Source organism: Talpa europaea (genome assembly GCF_964194135.1).
Source record: "Talpa europaea genome assembly, chromosome: 8".
Lineage (NCBI taxonomy): Eukaryota > Metazoa > Chordata > Mammalia > Eulipotyphla > Talpidae > Talpa > Talpa europaea.
In genome coordinates, this window is record NC_140075.1 from 120,077,549 (window position 1) to 120,093,635 (window position 16,087).

The following is a 16,087-nucleotide window of genomic DNA, read 5'->3' on the forward strand; positions in this document are numbered from 1 at the left end:
AGTGATTTCTCAGGTGCCTCTGGCTCTGATGCGCTCCACCCCCACCCCAAGCCTGGCTGATTCCTCACTGTCAGTCCTGCCTCTCAGGTGCCCAAATGCCCAGACAGCCATGCCAGCCACCCGGTCCCTGCTCTCCAGTGGGGATAACTGCTCTCCTGACAGGACCAGCCCTTATTCCAGAGTCCAATCCTGAGTTCTGGAAAAAGCACTCTATCAAAAAGCTGAGACAGGAAAGCAAACAGTACAGCTGTCCCAAGGGGACTCCTGGTACCTGTGCCCATCAACTCCCCCCCCCCCCCCAAGGTGGAGAGACCCAGACTCACCCCAGCAGCCTCCCGGTGCAGGATCCTGGCCACCTCGGCCCGGCCCAGACCCAGCTGCAGCCACACGGGGCAGGTTTTCACCAGCTTCTCCAGGACGCTGATGCCCCGGCGAGGCAGGCAGTTCCTCTGGGTGACCGGCTGACAAGGCCCCATGTCTTCTTCCTCTGCCTCTTCCTCTTGCTTGCCAGCATCTGCAGTAGAACTGAGAATACAATCAAATGATCAGCCTCTCCTGCAGCCAGCCCAGGGAGGGGGTTCAGGAGAATACAGGGGGTGCAGCTCTGAAGAGGGTTTTCTCTTTATTTTTTTATTTTTTAAAGATTTATTTATGCAAGCACGGGGGTACAGGCCAGAGGCATGGGAGGGTGAGCAGATTCACCAGAGACAGAGCAGGGAGCAGAACAGGCAGACGGACCAAAAACACAGCTGAGGGGAGCAGCGGGCGAGACAGGAGAGGTCTGCTGCGCCATGTGGGGAATCGAACCCTCGAGGCAGAGGCTGCGGACAGCTTCACAGCGCTGTGCTCAACCCGCTGCGCCACCGGGGAGGCCCCTCTTCAGTTTTTTAATTGCAGTGCAACTATAATAGACGCAGTGAAAGGCATACGTCTTCGATGCAGAGCTAGACAGATGTCTACACCCGTGTCACTACCACCAGATTAAGACAGAGACCTGTGTGTCCAGCACCACAGGCACTAAGCACATGTGGGTATTGAGTTCTCAAAAGCAGCTGGTCTAAACTGAGATGTGCTGCACACACAGAAGACACACAGGCTTCAGAGACTTGGTATGAAAAAAGAATGACAAGCAGCTCATTAACAATATTTTTGACAATGTAATAAAGTGATTATATATTGGGTAAAATAAAGCATGAACATTGATTTCACTGATTTTTTTATGTGGCTTCTGAAACATTTGAAAGGACGCGCGTGGCTTGCATTCTCTCTCTATTGATGCACTGAGACAGACAGTTCCAGAAGGAACTGTGTCTGTGTCCACCCTCAGTCCACTCCCACCGCCACCCCGGGTAACCGCTCAGGGTTGGGGAAGAAGAAGAATTACAGGCCCTTCCCAGCATGCTCACCGCTCTCCACCCCCTGCACACCCTGGTGGGTTTGCTCTGATTTCAGCGCAGGAGGTGGGTTCCTGGTGCCCAGAATTCTGAGCCTGGTGGACTGTATGGTTGTTTGCTTTCTACCTCGGGAAACAAACCCCGCAGGGGTGAAAACCTTCACCAGGCAGCAGGGGTGGGTATAAAGCCAGAACGATGTGGTCTCTTCTGCCTGTGTCCCTGCAGGATGCCCAGGGACGCCAGTAACCAGGGTGGGTGCTTGCTGTAAGGAGCGCCGGGAGAGGCTGGGGCCAGGATGAGCCCTGTTGAAGGCTGGAGAAGTGGACCCACTCACCGAGGGGAAGGCGAGAATGGGGGCAGCAGTGGGACAGCCTCGCCTTGATTTCTGGAGAAGCCTGATTCTAAGGCCAAAGACCCTCCTCTGATGGAGGCTCATGGTGAGCAGCCCCTGGGCACTGGGAGGGTCTCACCTCTGCCCCGGCATGGGGCAGCTGGGAACCCCACACAAACCCGCCGCGGGAGGCCTGGCCCGGCTGCTCCGAGGAGCACAGTCACGAGCAGGGTCACATTTGCTTTGACAAGCGGGGGTGCAGCATGCACTATGTCTTGGGGTAGCCTAAAGGTTTGGCCACCACCCTGCCAGGTGTGTATACACCCACTCAGGACTCATCGAGATGCCCCTCTTCCAGGTCTGGAGTAGATGAGGGATCATACCCCCCAGCCCCACCCCGTGGTCCTTAACTGACACTAATCTGAGACCAGGCCGCTGCGCAGCCTCACAAAATCCTTGACTCAAGGCCGAAACCGAGATGGACTGAGGGCAGAGGCCCCACAGCCAGGGAAAGTGTCCTCATGTGCCGTGACAGAGCCAGGGGGGCGGCCAAGGCCAACCTCAGCCCCACACTGCTGAGCCCCTAATTTGTTTCCCTAATTGTTTCCTATTCTGGAAAATGGGTATAAGCACCTGAGCCCCCACCCCAGCCCCACTCGGGAGGCAGCCAGCCTGGAATCTGACGCCTGGAGCACATACCCAACTTTATTTCTGTTTCCCCCAAGAACATCTGAGGTGCCTGGTCCCACTGGGACAGAGCATGGACCTCTGCTCCCCCACCCCCACCCACAAAGCAGGGCTTCCATGGGCTTCTGAGCACAAGGCCACAAGAAATAACCGCTTGAGTACTGGGGGCTTCTGTCCCAGGCCCACCCACTGGCACCGTGAACACCGCTTTGCCTCTGGAACAGCACCCCACCCTCTCCACCCCCTGGAAGCAGGAGCCCAGCAGGGGAGGAATCAGGCAGTGGACAAAGTGAATTAGTGGCCAGGTGGTTAGGGGGTGATGGCACCAGAGGAAAGCAAAGGGCCACAGGGTGTGTATGTGTGTGTGGGGGGGGGGGCGCTTTGAAATCTTACAGCTAGGGGAGTCTGCAGAAAAGGAGACTGTGCAAAAAAATAGAAAAAATAGACAAGGCAGATAGGTGATAGGTGGATATTTAGATGATTGGTAGGTACATGATTGCTAATAAGTAGACGATTGACAGATGATAGAGGATTGATGATGGATAGGTAGGTGGCTAGACAGATGATTGATAGATAGATGGAGATAAATATAGGAGAACATGTAGGACAGATAAAAGGAAAAAATGGTGACTTTGAGCAAACACCCCAATGCCGATAACAGGGGAAGAAATTCCAGACACAAGGAAGAGCAAAGGCCTTGAGTTTCTTGGTGCAGGAGAAACCACAAGGAAGCCTGGGGTGGGAGGAGCTAGGAGGGTGAGCGCTAATCCAGATATATAAGCACTTTCCCTGGATTTCAAGCTCCAGGTTGGCCTACACCAGTGGGCAGGCATCCTTGGCAAGAAATGGGCCTCCCCGGTGGCGCAGCGGTTGAGCACTGGGTTGCGAAGCTGCCCGCGGCCTCTGCGGCGCCGGTTCGATCCCCGGCTGCTCCCCGGCCACCGGAGGAGGGTCCCGCATGGCGCGCAGACCTCTCCTGCCGCCTGCTGCTCCCCTCAGCAGTGTCCTTCGGTCCTTCTGCCTGCTCTGCTCCCTGCTCTGGCTCTGGTGAATTCTCTCACCCTCCCGCGCTTCTGACTGTACCCAGTGCTTGTATAAATTAATTAATTAATTAATTAATTAATTAATTAATTAATTAATTTTTTTAATTTAAAAGAAAGACATAGGAGGATCTGAGGGGCTTCTGGATCTTGGGGAGTCTTGAGAATCCCCCATCCCTGGAGTCCACCTACATCCTGAGGCACAGGTTGCTGCTTTCAAGTGACCAAGTAGAAACTTCACCCCAGGCTCCGGCATCACAGGGATGGTGCCCCCTCCCACTTGTGATAACACCCTTCACCGCTCTAAAACCTTCAATGGCTCCCACCGCCTGAAGAACCCAGTCCAGCTCCCTCATATAGAAGGCATGTCCTTCTGAGCCGCACCTCCCCAGGCTCCCCCAAGCGCTGCTCTCCTTACCGCAGCAAATACTGCACTTTTCCACCCCACTCCTGCTCTGGCACCCGCACGTTCTCTATCACCTCCTCCCAACATTCTCTCTGAAGGGCAGGCACATGTCTATTGAATTGGACTCAATGCAAGAACCGTAAGTGGAAAGATGGATAAATAATATCTATCAAAATATAAAGTTCTGCCCATCAAACTCATTGTTAAGAACAAGAACCCTGCAAGTCACCTGGTGGGAAAAAAACATTTGCAAAGCACACATCTCACAGAGAACAAGGAGACTGATTTTTAAAATGCGTGAAAGATTTGAATAGAGACCTCAAAGAGGAAGACAAATGTCCAATTAGGAGGAGAAGCTGTGCCTAACATCGTCAGTCATTAGGGAAATGCAAATTAAAACCACAACGAGACACCACGACACAACCACCAAAATGGTTCAAATGAAAGACTGCTGACATAGCACATTGGTGAGGAAGGGAAATGATCAGAACTCTCATGCATCTTTGGCCAGAACATAACCGGTATAGCCACTTTGCAAAAAGGCAGTTTTTTATAAATCTATGTTGCCCTACCCTGTGGTCTGGACATTCCGCTCCAAGACATAGACCCAAGAGACATGTAGGTGTGTGTCCACTCCTAGCAGTGTATGTCCCAGGCCCATTCCTAGCAGCGTGATTCATAATAACCCAAAACTGGTCCCGGTGTCCATCAACAGGACAAGATGTGACACATCACACAATGGAATAGTACACAGCAGTGAAAAGGAGCTGCTGACACACTCAGCCACACTGATGAACCTCCAGTTATCACGCTGAGTAAAAGCAGCCAGATGTGCATGCGTCCACACACACACACATACATACATACACACACATACATACATACACACACACACAAATACTGTAATCCATTTATCTGCAGTTCAAAGGATACGGTGAGAAATGTGTTTATATTTTATCAGACACAAATTTTACATCAGCCCCCCAAAAAAGAGCCATAGATAACTCAGTTGAATAACATGCATGCTAACATATTCAAGAGGCCTCTGGAACTTTCTTTGAAATGCACAAAAGAATTGTAGATGCATGAATGGACAGATATAGAATAATGCAAATATATAAAAAACTTAAGGGTAAGTGGTGGGTATGTTTGTTTGCTGCAAAATTCTCCAACTCCTCTGTATTTAAAAAAAAAATTTGTTATGAACTATTGGGCCTAAAATTCTCCCTTTCCAAAGGTCCCTTCAGAAAAAGTCTGCTAGCTCTACGGGAAGCCCGGGGTTTGAATCCAAGGCTGTGTGATCTCTGGCCAGTTACTTTACCTCCCGGGGCTTCTCTACCTCTTTGGGATTAATTACCTGTAAAAAAAAAAAATTGTCCTTATCTAACAGGATTATTGTGAAAACTGGATGAGACATCTGTCAAGTTCTTAGCACATGCACAAAATTCAGAAAAAGTTAGCTGCTGTTTTTCTTTCTGACCTTCTAGCAGGAACTATTTTCCTCTTCTCCGTATTCCCCCATTTTGTAGCCTTGGTTTCAGGACTGACCACGTTTGATTAGAGTGGGGTGCACATCTGTGTGTTGCCATGGTCTTGTACTCAAGACAACATCTGGCCCCAGAGGTAACCCACAAATTCAAGCGCTGGGAACCACATGGCTTGACATGAACAAAGCCGTCGATTTTCCTGGCATAGAAACAAACCACTTGGAGGATCCCATTTGAGTCTCCAGTCCAGCTCGTGCTGGTGAAAAGGCAAATAAAGCCTGGGGTTATCCCAGAAACCTTACAGGGCTGAGAGCCAAAAGGGCTAAACTTGGCAGCTCAGACTAAACCACTCGCGGGCCGGAGCCTCTGGAGATACTGCTTTCCAGGAACTGCCCTGCTCTCCCAGTGTCCTCCTGTCTCCCTGGGTGGGCCAGGCAGGAGTAGCACTGCTTGCTCAGGGCCCCGGCGCTGACTTGGCAGTCACCAGGATCGGAGTTGGAGGGGAATCTGTAAGCGTCAAAGCCTGCAGCTCGGTGGAGAAGTTGGAGACAGAGTAGCTGGGGCAGGAGGGAGGCTGGGCCTCGCACCAGGAGGGCACAAAGGGACATGGTACCTCCTCTGACCAGGCCAAAGGGGGGAATGTGGCCCTGAGCTGCCTTCTAATCCCTGAATCCCTGCTGGCCTTGGGCTGAGGGTCACTTGACACTCTGGGTATCTAGGGCTGACTGCGAAAGGCCTGTGCTGGTGATGGAGCTCAGGGTGGGGTGGTGGGGCTGCAGCAGGACGGCAGAAGTGGAAGCACCTGGAGCTGAAGCAGGTGCGGCTCTCAGGGCTGGGACAGCCTGGCCACCCCAGCTCCGACTGCTGAGGACCCTCACGGAGACCCCCGGGTATCGGATGCGCCTGTCACCTGCTGGCAGAGCCAGTGACCCAGCAGCCAGGCCTTCCTCTCAACAGCCAAACGCCAGCTGAGAGCCCCGCAAAGGCAGCCACAGGGGCCTCGGTGATTAGTGATGCTGTTAGTGCCAAATAACGAGCCTCGGGAACTCTAGAGCTGCTCCCCCGGAAAGAGAAAACGTTCCATGACTCGTTTCCTTCCGCTCCGGGAACGCAGCAATTAGCTCACCCTCAGAGCTACCAGCCTCCCACCAGGCTGCCCCACCGGAGGCCACGGGCCACACTCTGAGGGCAGAGAGCAGCCCGGACTCAGCATCCCTGCGGATCTGGGGCGTGTCTCGCCAGCTCCTGGAGGAAGCTGTGTCCACGTCTGCCTGGCCCAGCCCCTGCCTCACAGGCCGAGGACGCCTGGGTGAAGGGGGAACGCTCCACTCCAGGACGGAGAGGCCGCCCAGGGGCACCCACAGCCAAGGTGGCTGCACGAGCGTGGGCTGCCATCTGCAGGGAGGCAGGGAAGGTTCCCAGCTCACAAGGTGCAGCCGCCAGCTTTGGGTGGCCTGTGGGGCCCCCAGGGAAGCAGTTAAGGAAGTTTCCATGATGCCTCATTGTGAGGACTGAGGTCCCCTTGTGCAGACTTTGCCAGAACCTGGAGGGGTGTGGGCTGGAAGGGGAGGATCGAGGAAAGGCCACCTCTGTCCCACCCACAACTCTGACCCCAGGCCTCCCAGCTTCAGTAGCAAGAGGGGGCAACTGGGAAGCAGATGCCCGGTGCCTGGCCTCAGAGGGCTCTCTCGCTGGCAGAAGCCAGGCAAGGCTCCCGCGTCAAATGTTAAAGAAGGCCCGATCGCTCTGGATGAGGCGCCTGAGCACAGAGATGACATGGCGAGGGGGCAGGTGGGAAGGGGCCCTGGTAATGCCAATCTGGGCAGCAACTTGCCTGTTTCACATCTACTATGTGGGTGCATACCATGTGGGTGCCTGTGCATACTATGTGGGTGCCTATGTGGGTGCATACTATGTGGGTGCCTCTTTCACCTCTACTATGTGGGTGCATACTAAGAACACTGTACAGTCTGTTAGCTCAGTCTTCCTCACCCACAGGGGATGTTGCATCTTGCCTCCCAAAAGATATGCTCAAATCCTGACCCCAGGACCTTATTTATAAAAAGGATCTTTGCAGGGCCTCCCTGGTGGTGCAAGTGGTTGGGCGCTGAGCTGTGAAGCTGTCCACAACCACTGCAGCATGAGTTCGATCCCCAGCCAGGGAGCTACCCACAGGGCGCAGCAGACCTCTCCTGTCTCCCCGCTGCTCCTCTCAGCAGTGTATTTCAGTCAGTTGGCCTGTTCTGCTCCCCGCTCTGTCTCTGGTGAATCCTCTCACCCCCACAGCTCTGGCCTGTACCCCAGCTCTTGTACGCATAAATAAATAAATCTTTTTTGGGAAAAAAAAAAAAAGGATCTTTGCAGTTGTAATGAAGGATGAGAGCACCCTGGACTGAGGTTGGGTCCTGAGGCCAATATGAGATGTTTATAAGCAGAGGGAAAGAAGAGACAGTGGAGGGAGGCCAAGGGAGGCCAAAGTTTGACGGCCAGAGAGCAGCATGGAACGGATTCTCCCTCAGAGCCTCCAGATGGAGCCAACTCTGTTGACATCTTGATTTTGAACTTCTGACCTTCAGAATCATGGGAAAATAAGTTTATGTTTTAAGTTGCAACGTTTGTGCTTATTTGTTGCTAGGAAATGAATCTACTTACTCTGTGCCCTATAACCTAGAATAGTCTCCTAAAAATACAAGGATGCTGAGGCACAGAGAGGTTAAGCAGCTAACCCAAGGTCACACACACCAGGATAAGGTCACACACACCAGGATTACAAACCTGGGCAACCTCACTCCAGAGTCTGTGCTGATAACCGTTACAGTACACTAGTTCTGGAAGTAATTTTCAAATGTTCCATGGTGATGTTTCTTCTAGTATTTGACAAAGGAAGAATGCTCACCATGTCTGCATGCTGTTTGGGAATATATACCCCCACCCCCCACAGAGACAGAGACACAGAGCCTGTTAGGGGCAAAGGATGTCCTGAGCTAATTCCCTGCAGGCTTTGTGGACCCCACCCCCACCCCAGACCAAAGCCATCAGGACACTGGGAGAGACGAATCCCGTCACCACCAAAAGGAAGGTGGCTGGGACCTGAGGGTGGAGTTGGGCAGCCAGGGTTGGTATAAAACCAGACACGTGGGCCTTGGGGTCTCTCGCTCTCTCGCTCGCCTCCTGGCTTCACGGCTCCTGGCTCGCGGGCGGCTCTCAGAGCGCCATTTGGGATTCCAGATCCATGGATCGGGTAGGACGCATTTAAAACTTTGTCTCCCACTTTTCTCCCTGAGCTGTACATTTCCTCATTTGCCCTTCCCTTGTGAATAAACCTTTTATGAACCTTTCGCGTGTGCCTGCAGTGGAGCATGGATAAGTCCTTTAAAGCGCGCGGGTGAGGACCCACAGTCAGGCACCCCGTTTTGTATCGGGGCTGCCCTATAACAAGACCATTTCTGGAAGGCGAGGTAAGACATCATTAAATGCAGTCATTTCTGAGAAGTGTAAAGGGCTTGTTTCAAATTTGTATACTAATCATGCATTACTTACATCATTAAAAATCATCTTTAACAAATACGTGAAAAAGTTCCAGTTTGTCACATAAAGGCAGGTAGGGCAGGAGCTGCTGGTTTTCAGGTCTCATATCCCAGCCCTGAACTGACTCACTGGGACTTGGGCGCCTTATTAACCACTCTGACCTCCGGCTTCCTCCCCTGTCCAGTGGGGAACAAGTACAAGCAGCTGAGACGGTTTCTCCTGGGAGTAACCGAGATGAGGTGGGGAGGCATGTGGCCGGGGAAGGACTGTCCGCGAGTGGTGATGATTATTGGTTATTAGGAGACTATCTGTAATAGTCGTCATGGCCAGATGGGCTACAGCACCCACCCTGGAACTTCTGAAAGCCGACGTCCCCTCCCTGCTGCTTGATGTGGTACTTCTTTCTTGAGCTGGGCCAGAGCCAGGGAGCAGTAGGAAGGAGGCTTCAGCCACTTCTGTAATGACTAATTTATTTTTAAAAGACTTGAAGCAAATATGACAGAATGACAGGATTTAACAAAGACAAATGATGAGCACTCAGGGCGTTGCTGTATTTGTCTTTAGATTTCTCTATGCTTAAAATATTTAATTTAAAAAATAGGCACACACCTTCCCCCAAGGTCCCAGAGCTTGCACAAGCTGAGAAGATGAGGGGCGGCGGGGAGGGATGGGAGAGGTGTCTCCAGACACCTAAGCCTATTCCTTCTGCCAGGGCAATTTTCCCAGAAAGACTCCCAGTTATTTTTCATGGCTGTTCTAAAGTCAATACTGCGGCCTGGGGCTAGGGTAGAGGGTAATCTAGACGAATGTCTACAAAGAGTCAGACCCCAGGGGACTTTTTGGGAAATCCTCTCACAGCTGCCACAAGGTGTTAGCAAAGCAATTGTCCAGCACAAGAAAGAAAAAGTCCTAGTAAGAAGCAACTGCCAATTTCTATGGTGTAAAGACTCCCAGCCTCGATAACAGCAAGCTGTCAATGGGTTAATGACCAGCTTGCAAAATTCGTAGGCCTTTACCTTTGTGAGCCTCCCAATTGCAGTATCCCACTGGAATTTTAAGGCTACCATCAAATATTCCCTCTACCCTGGAGACCTCCCTCTAACAACCCAACATAGGCACGGCTTGAAGGTATTTCAGGTTGGGTTCCAGACCACTGCAAAAAAGGAATAGTGTAATAAAATGAGTCACATGAATTGTTTTGTTGCCCAGCACATGTAAAAGTTATGTTGATACTATGCCAGTCTATTAAGAGTACAATAGCATTATGTCTAAAAAAATATATATATATATATACCTTAATTAAATGTGACTCAAACTCGAGTGAGCAAGCCCTGTTAGAAAACTGGGGATGTCAGGTAGGCTTTACACCTTTGATTTGTAATAAGCGCAATAAAGCAAGATATGCCTGCACATGGCTATTTCTGCTTGAAGCGCTCTAATGACAGGGCGCTTCTCATGGGGCAAACCATTCAGAGAAGCGACGCTCAACCTTTTTCTCTTGGTTTTTCTACCCTTTATAGGCTCAGGGATGACTCCTCCCTGCCCCATACAACCCTTCCACCAGGGGAAGGTGGCTGGCACAGGGTTTCTTTTCTCCTGTAGAACAGTTGGGTACTGCTCCTTCACACAAATACCCGGAGAAGCCACTTCCCAGGGGTTCCCCTACAGCTAAACCTTAACTGGCGTTTGACATGTGCTGTCTCCATGAACTTGCATGTGGAATGTTTTGGTTTTCGTTAACAATCTAAAGTGCACGGTTCAGTTGTTTTGGGTATAGTCCCAGAATTATGCCCCTATCACTAAAATTAGTTTTTTAACTATTTTTACTCCCTGCAAAAAGCATCCTGTGCTCTTTATCAGTCATTCCCTTTTCCTCCCAAGATCCAGGGCCTCCCCTGGTGGTGCAGGCGGTTGAGCGCAGCGCTGTGAAGCTGTCTGCAGCCTCTGCAGCACGGGTTCGATCCCGGCTGGCCGGCAAGGGTCCCACATGGCACAGCAGACCTCTCCTGTCGCGCCCGCTGCTCCCCTCAGCAGTGGATTTCATCAGTCTGCCTGTTCTGTTCCCTGCTCTGTCTCTGATGAATCCTTTCACACTCTTGTGCATCTGGCCTGTACCCCAGTTCTTATACAAATAAATAAATAAATCTTTAAAAAAAAATCCAGTTAGTGCCATCATTCATCTAATTTCTGTCCTTACAGATCTGCCTTCTGGATATTTGATATATGGAATCATGGAATGTGTTCTTTCATATTTATCTTTTTTTTCAGTATGTAATGTTTTTAGGCTCATCCATGTTTTCACAGATTTTAGAATGTAGCTGTTATTTTATTTCTTTTTATTGCCAAATAATATTCCAAGGTATGGACACATGGTATTTTATTTATTCACTTGTTGATGGACATTTGGGTAGCTTCCACTTTGGGGCCATTATGAATAATGCTGCAATATTCATGTACTAACTTTTGTACAGACATTGTTTTCAATTCTCTTGAGTATATACCTATTGATAGGAATGGAATTACTGGGTCATATGACAACTTATATTTAGCATTTTGAGGAACTGCCAGCCAGGCTGTTTTCCCAAATGGCTACACCAATTTACATTCCCACTGGCAATATATGTGGGTCCCCACTCCACATTCTCACAAACACTTGCTGTTGTCTGCTTTATTACAGCCATCCTAGTGGTGAAATGGTAGCTCACTGTGGTTTTGATTTGCATTTCCCTGATGCATAATTATTTTGAACATCTTTTAATTATTGATGATGATGACATGTGTGTGTGTGTGTAATCTTTAGAACAAATGATTATTGAGATCTTTAGCCTAATTTGGAATTAAGCTATCTTTTTATTACTGAGTTGTAAGTTTTTTATATGTGCTGTGTACAAGTCCCTTATAAGATGTATGATTTGCAAATATTTTCTCCCATTTTGTAGATTATCTTCTCATTCTCTTAGTGAAAAGATAAGAGTGTCCTTTGAAACAAGAGTTTTTAATTTTGGTTTAGTTCAATTTATCTATTTTATTGTTGTTATTTGTACTTTTGGTGTCATATCTAAGAAGCCATTCCCTAATTCAAGATCATGCAGTACCTCTTACACTTAGCTGTTTCTCCATTTCAAATTAATTTTTGTATATGGTGTGAGGCAGAGGCCCAACATCCTTTTATATTTGGATATCCAGGTGTCCCACACAATCTGTTAAAAAGGCTTCTTTCCCCCATTGAATTGCTTTGGCACCCGATCGAAAATCAGTTGACTCTAGATTATAGAGATTTTTGAGGACCACATCATACTATTTTTATCCTTCTGAATATGCTGAACATCCTTCTGCCTTGTACCTTTGACATGTAGTCTCGAGCAGGGAAATAAACCCTCAGATGTGCCCTGAGCAGCACACAAAAGATCATGGTCTTTACCTTTTTCAATCTAGATACTCTGCTCCTATTCACATGACCAAGGATAGCATCAGTTTTTTTGCAGTTACACAATACTCTCGGGAAATATTTTTTGATTTTGAAGTTGGGATCATATTGTGGAAATGAAGGGAGAGAATAAGGGTTTATGAGATGGGTAAGGACGTGACAAATGCTGTATTTATTCATCAGGAGAACAGGTAGGACATAAGGGAAATGGTACTGAGCTCAGACTCCGGAGATCATGGGTCTGTTTCTGTGACCTGGGGCAACTCACTTCCCTTCTCTAGTTTCAGTGCCTCCAGGGACATGGGAAGGTTGGACTAGATTGAAGATGACAAGTAGGCTGGATTTCCATTTGAACCCCAATTGATTAGCAGCAGCTATTTGGATTGTTGTGATGAAGGCTGGGCGGAGAGCGAATGCTGGGATCTCTTAGTGATGTCTGCCTGGGGCTCTGTATGGCAGGCAGGCAGCAGCTGGGCTCTGCATTTACTGAGCATGGATCACACCAAGGGAAGAAGTTTCCTTCCAGCACTAAGAATTCCATGACTCTGTCTCAACTGATCCCTGGCTAGGTGCCACTTGAAGGCTTTTCTTCCAAACCAGGCTGGCTCTGCCCCAGCTGACAGCCTGGGAGAAGGCAGCAGCCAGGCCAGCTTCTCTGTGGCTTCCTCTCTGCCAGATACTTTTCTTGGACCTGTGGAAGCCAAGTCATCACAGCTGCCTGGTCCCTCCTCCAGCCCAGCCTTTGGTGCACACTGCTCCAGCTGACCAGGGAGCTCACGTGGTTATGGAACAGAAGTGGCTGCTTTCAGAATCAGAATCTCTCACACGTGTAATGTGCAAACATGTGGCAAATGCTTCAGGCTCAGTTCCACAGGTTAAATAACTGCAGAGGCGCGGTGAGCACCCCCAGATGCAGAAATCATGGGGCTCCAAGGACACTGGTTGGAGAGGTCTGTTCTGAGAAAGTTCGCCCTGAAACCAAATGCCTTCCATGAGAAGATGGCCACAGTTTAAGGCCCCCAAGTCTCAGTAGGTCAGCCCCAGAGACCCCAGGACCCAGCTCTGCGGGCCCCTGCCCACAGATTCTCTGAGGGGAAGTCAGATTCAGCAGGTCTTCCGGACCCCGGAAGTACAGAGAACCAGTCAGACTGTTTGTGACAGGCCACATCAAGAGGTCTAGCAGGTCAAAGACCTCAAGCTTTCCACACCTGTGTGAGCAGCAGGTCTTCAGCCGCTCAGCGAGCCTGTCAGGCACTCCTGGCTCCCAGCCCTGCCTTCCAGGCCTCCTCCCAGTGCTCTGCTATCCTCTAGGGCCTCCACCTGTCCAGACAGAGCCCCCCGAGGATCCTAGTGGAGCCAGCAGGAGGCACCCAGCTTCAGTGCTGAGGTCCCTTGAGTGGCCGCTCCCACCTCGACAGGCCTGGCTCCAAGGCTTCATTTTTCAGACACTCTTAACTCCCTCTGCCTGGCCTTGGACCCTGGCTGCTTGGTGCTCTTGCAGGCCCTGTACACCCACAGCCTCCTGGGAACTGGCTGGGTTCCTCCGTCCTCCCTCTGCAACCGCTCTGGCTCACAGCCTCTCTCCCCATCCCTGCTAGCCTCTGAGCCCAGCCCCACAAACTCAGTCTGCCCATTCTGCTGACCCCCACCAATGCCAGTCCTGGCCTAAGACTGTCCACTCCCACTGGGACCCAGCTTATAGACGGTAGCACCAATTCTGTCCTCAGTGCCGTGTGCAAGGAGGCTTTGCAGGGGCTGCGAGGTTTAAAGATGTCATGAAAGCTCTCTTTGCTTCAACCCTCTTGTATTTAAGATGGGGAATATGAGCATTACTACATTATAGGATTGCTGTAAAGAGTTCAGAAGAGAGCCAGGACTACATCAAACACTCAAACATTAATATCATTCACTCATTCATTCGATAAACATTTATTGAGTGCCTACTACGGACCAGACACCATTTTAGACTCATCATCATAATAATTACAGTATAGACACTTCACGGCACACAGCAATGGTCACTGCAGAGACATGGTTTGGGTGACTAATGTCCTGGCTGGGAGCAAAGGCAGGAGGGACACAAGAACCCTGCACCAGGGGCGGCGGGGCAGGCTCGGTGACTACCTGTACCGCAGGGATGTCGAGATGAGCCGAGACCATTGATGCAAAGAGATAGCAGGGGGCAAGAAAGCAAAGTTCTCTTAAAGGGGATTTCAAATGTGGAGCCGACCTGGGTTCTGCATGAGCAGATCTAGAGAATTCTGCTTTCTTGTTTTGGCTGACATTGCACAGGGGAGCTATTTTCCTTCCAGAAGCTGTGTCAAAGAGATTTTAAAAATGTGAATAAAGCTTCGTGGACAAAGACGTTCACTGCAACGTGACTGGAAACAATCAAATAATGAACAGAGAGCCCTGCAGGGCGGCTGAACCCTCCCCCACCCCAGCCTAAGTTCAAGGTGGGCCCTGTCTGCTGCCTGCGTTCCCAGGCCCTGCACAGAATAGGCGTTCGATAAAAGTCTTTGCGTGATGGAGTGGTTAAGAAAATATTTGTTCTCTATGAAATTGGCAACATTCCACTATTTGGAGTCTATGAAGACAGTAAGATGTTCGGTCTACTACAAACCCTGGGATAATCTATCTGTGAAGATAAAGCTGCATCTGTGCCAAAGGGTGTCTGGGCAAAGACTCTCCCTGGATTCACTGGGGAAATATCTGTAGGGGAACAATCTAAATGCACATCAAAAGGGAAGAGGTAAATAAAGACACTAAGGAACTGGAAATATTCTGCAATTGTTAAAAAAAAAAAGGAAGAGGAAGCCGTGTCCTGATGAGGGAAGGGTTCTAGGATATGTGGGTCAGTGACAAAAGCACAGCGCAGAGCAGTGTGTTTGCTGTGCTCACCTGTTCAGAAAAATAATAGTTTTTGTATTTGCATAAAGAAATTCTGGAATCAGACATAAGAAACTATTAACCGTGGAGAAGCATCCATGGGAGAATAAAACGGGAAGACTTTCTCACTGCACATCATTTTTTAAGGCATAATTTCATTTTGAATCCTATGAATAGATTATTATTTACTCAAAAGTAAATGAATAATGTTTCCAGATATTTCTGCGTGCTCACGTCATCCTTTCACAAAACCCTATAAAAGACTCTGGTTATCATTCCCATTTTGCAGAGGAGGAAACTAAGACACAGAGAAAGAAGTCAAGCAAATCGTTAAGACTGTGGAATTAGAAATGGCAGAGCTGGCATTCGAACCTTGGCAGCCTCTGAATCTGGAGCCCGTGTTCCTTAGCCAAATCCTTCCCCTACCTGCTTACGATATAAGAAAAACATAAACATACACGATGGGGTGGAAAGGCAGAGACTCTTCGTGGAGGGAAGACAATGCTGCTGAGGCGTGACTGCTAAACAAAAACTACTTGTGGGATCAGTGCAACCCCAGTTAGAACCCAAAGGGGTTCTGAGGAAGGGCCCGGGGAGACCCAGGGGCCACGAATCTCCAAGACACACTGGAAGAGGGTATAGGATTTTCTCAAGTGGATGCAAGGACACTTGGCTTTAGGCTATGATGATGAAGATGGTGGAGGGAGACACGCTGATCAATGTACAGAATATTCCAGAAACAGACCCCCTCCACCCCCATCCACACACTCACAGTCACTTGATATCTGGATGGCCTCAGCAGAACACTGCAGGAAGGACAATTTGCAATAAAAGGTACTGAGACAACTGACGAGTCAAATGGGGGAAAAATGAAACTTGACACCTTCCTTTCAGGTTA

The 16,087-nt window shown here is 49.7% G+C and overlaps 1 protein-coding gene across 1 annotated transcript in view; it reads right to left on the reverse strand.

Moving 5' to 3' along the window:
- RIN3 (Ras and Rab interactor 3) overlaps positions 1 to 16,087 on the reverse strand; it is a gene marked incomplete at its 5' end in the record, with an annotated part of 115,567 nt that overhangs the window by 80,137 nt on the left and 19,343 nt on the right. The window contains one exon of the mRNA XM_084240069.1: positions 324 to 525. Within this exon, the coding sequence (XP_084096195.1) occupies positions 324 to 525 (202 nt within the window). The remainder of the gene's footprint in view (positions 1 to 323; positions 526 to 16,087) is intronic.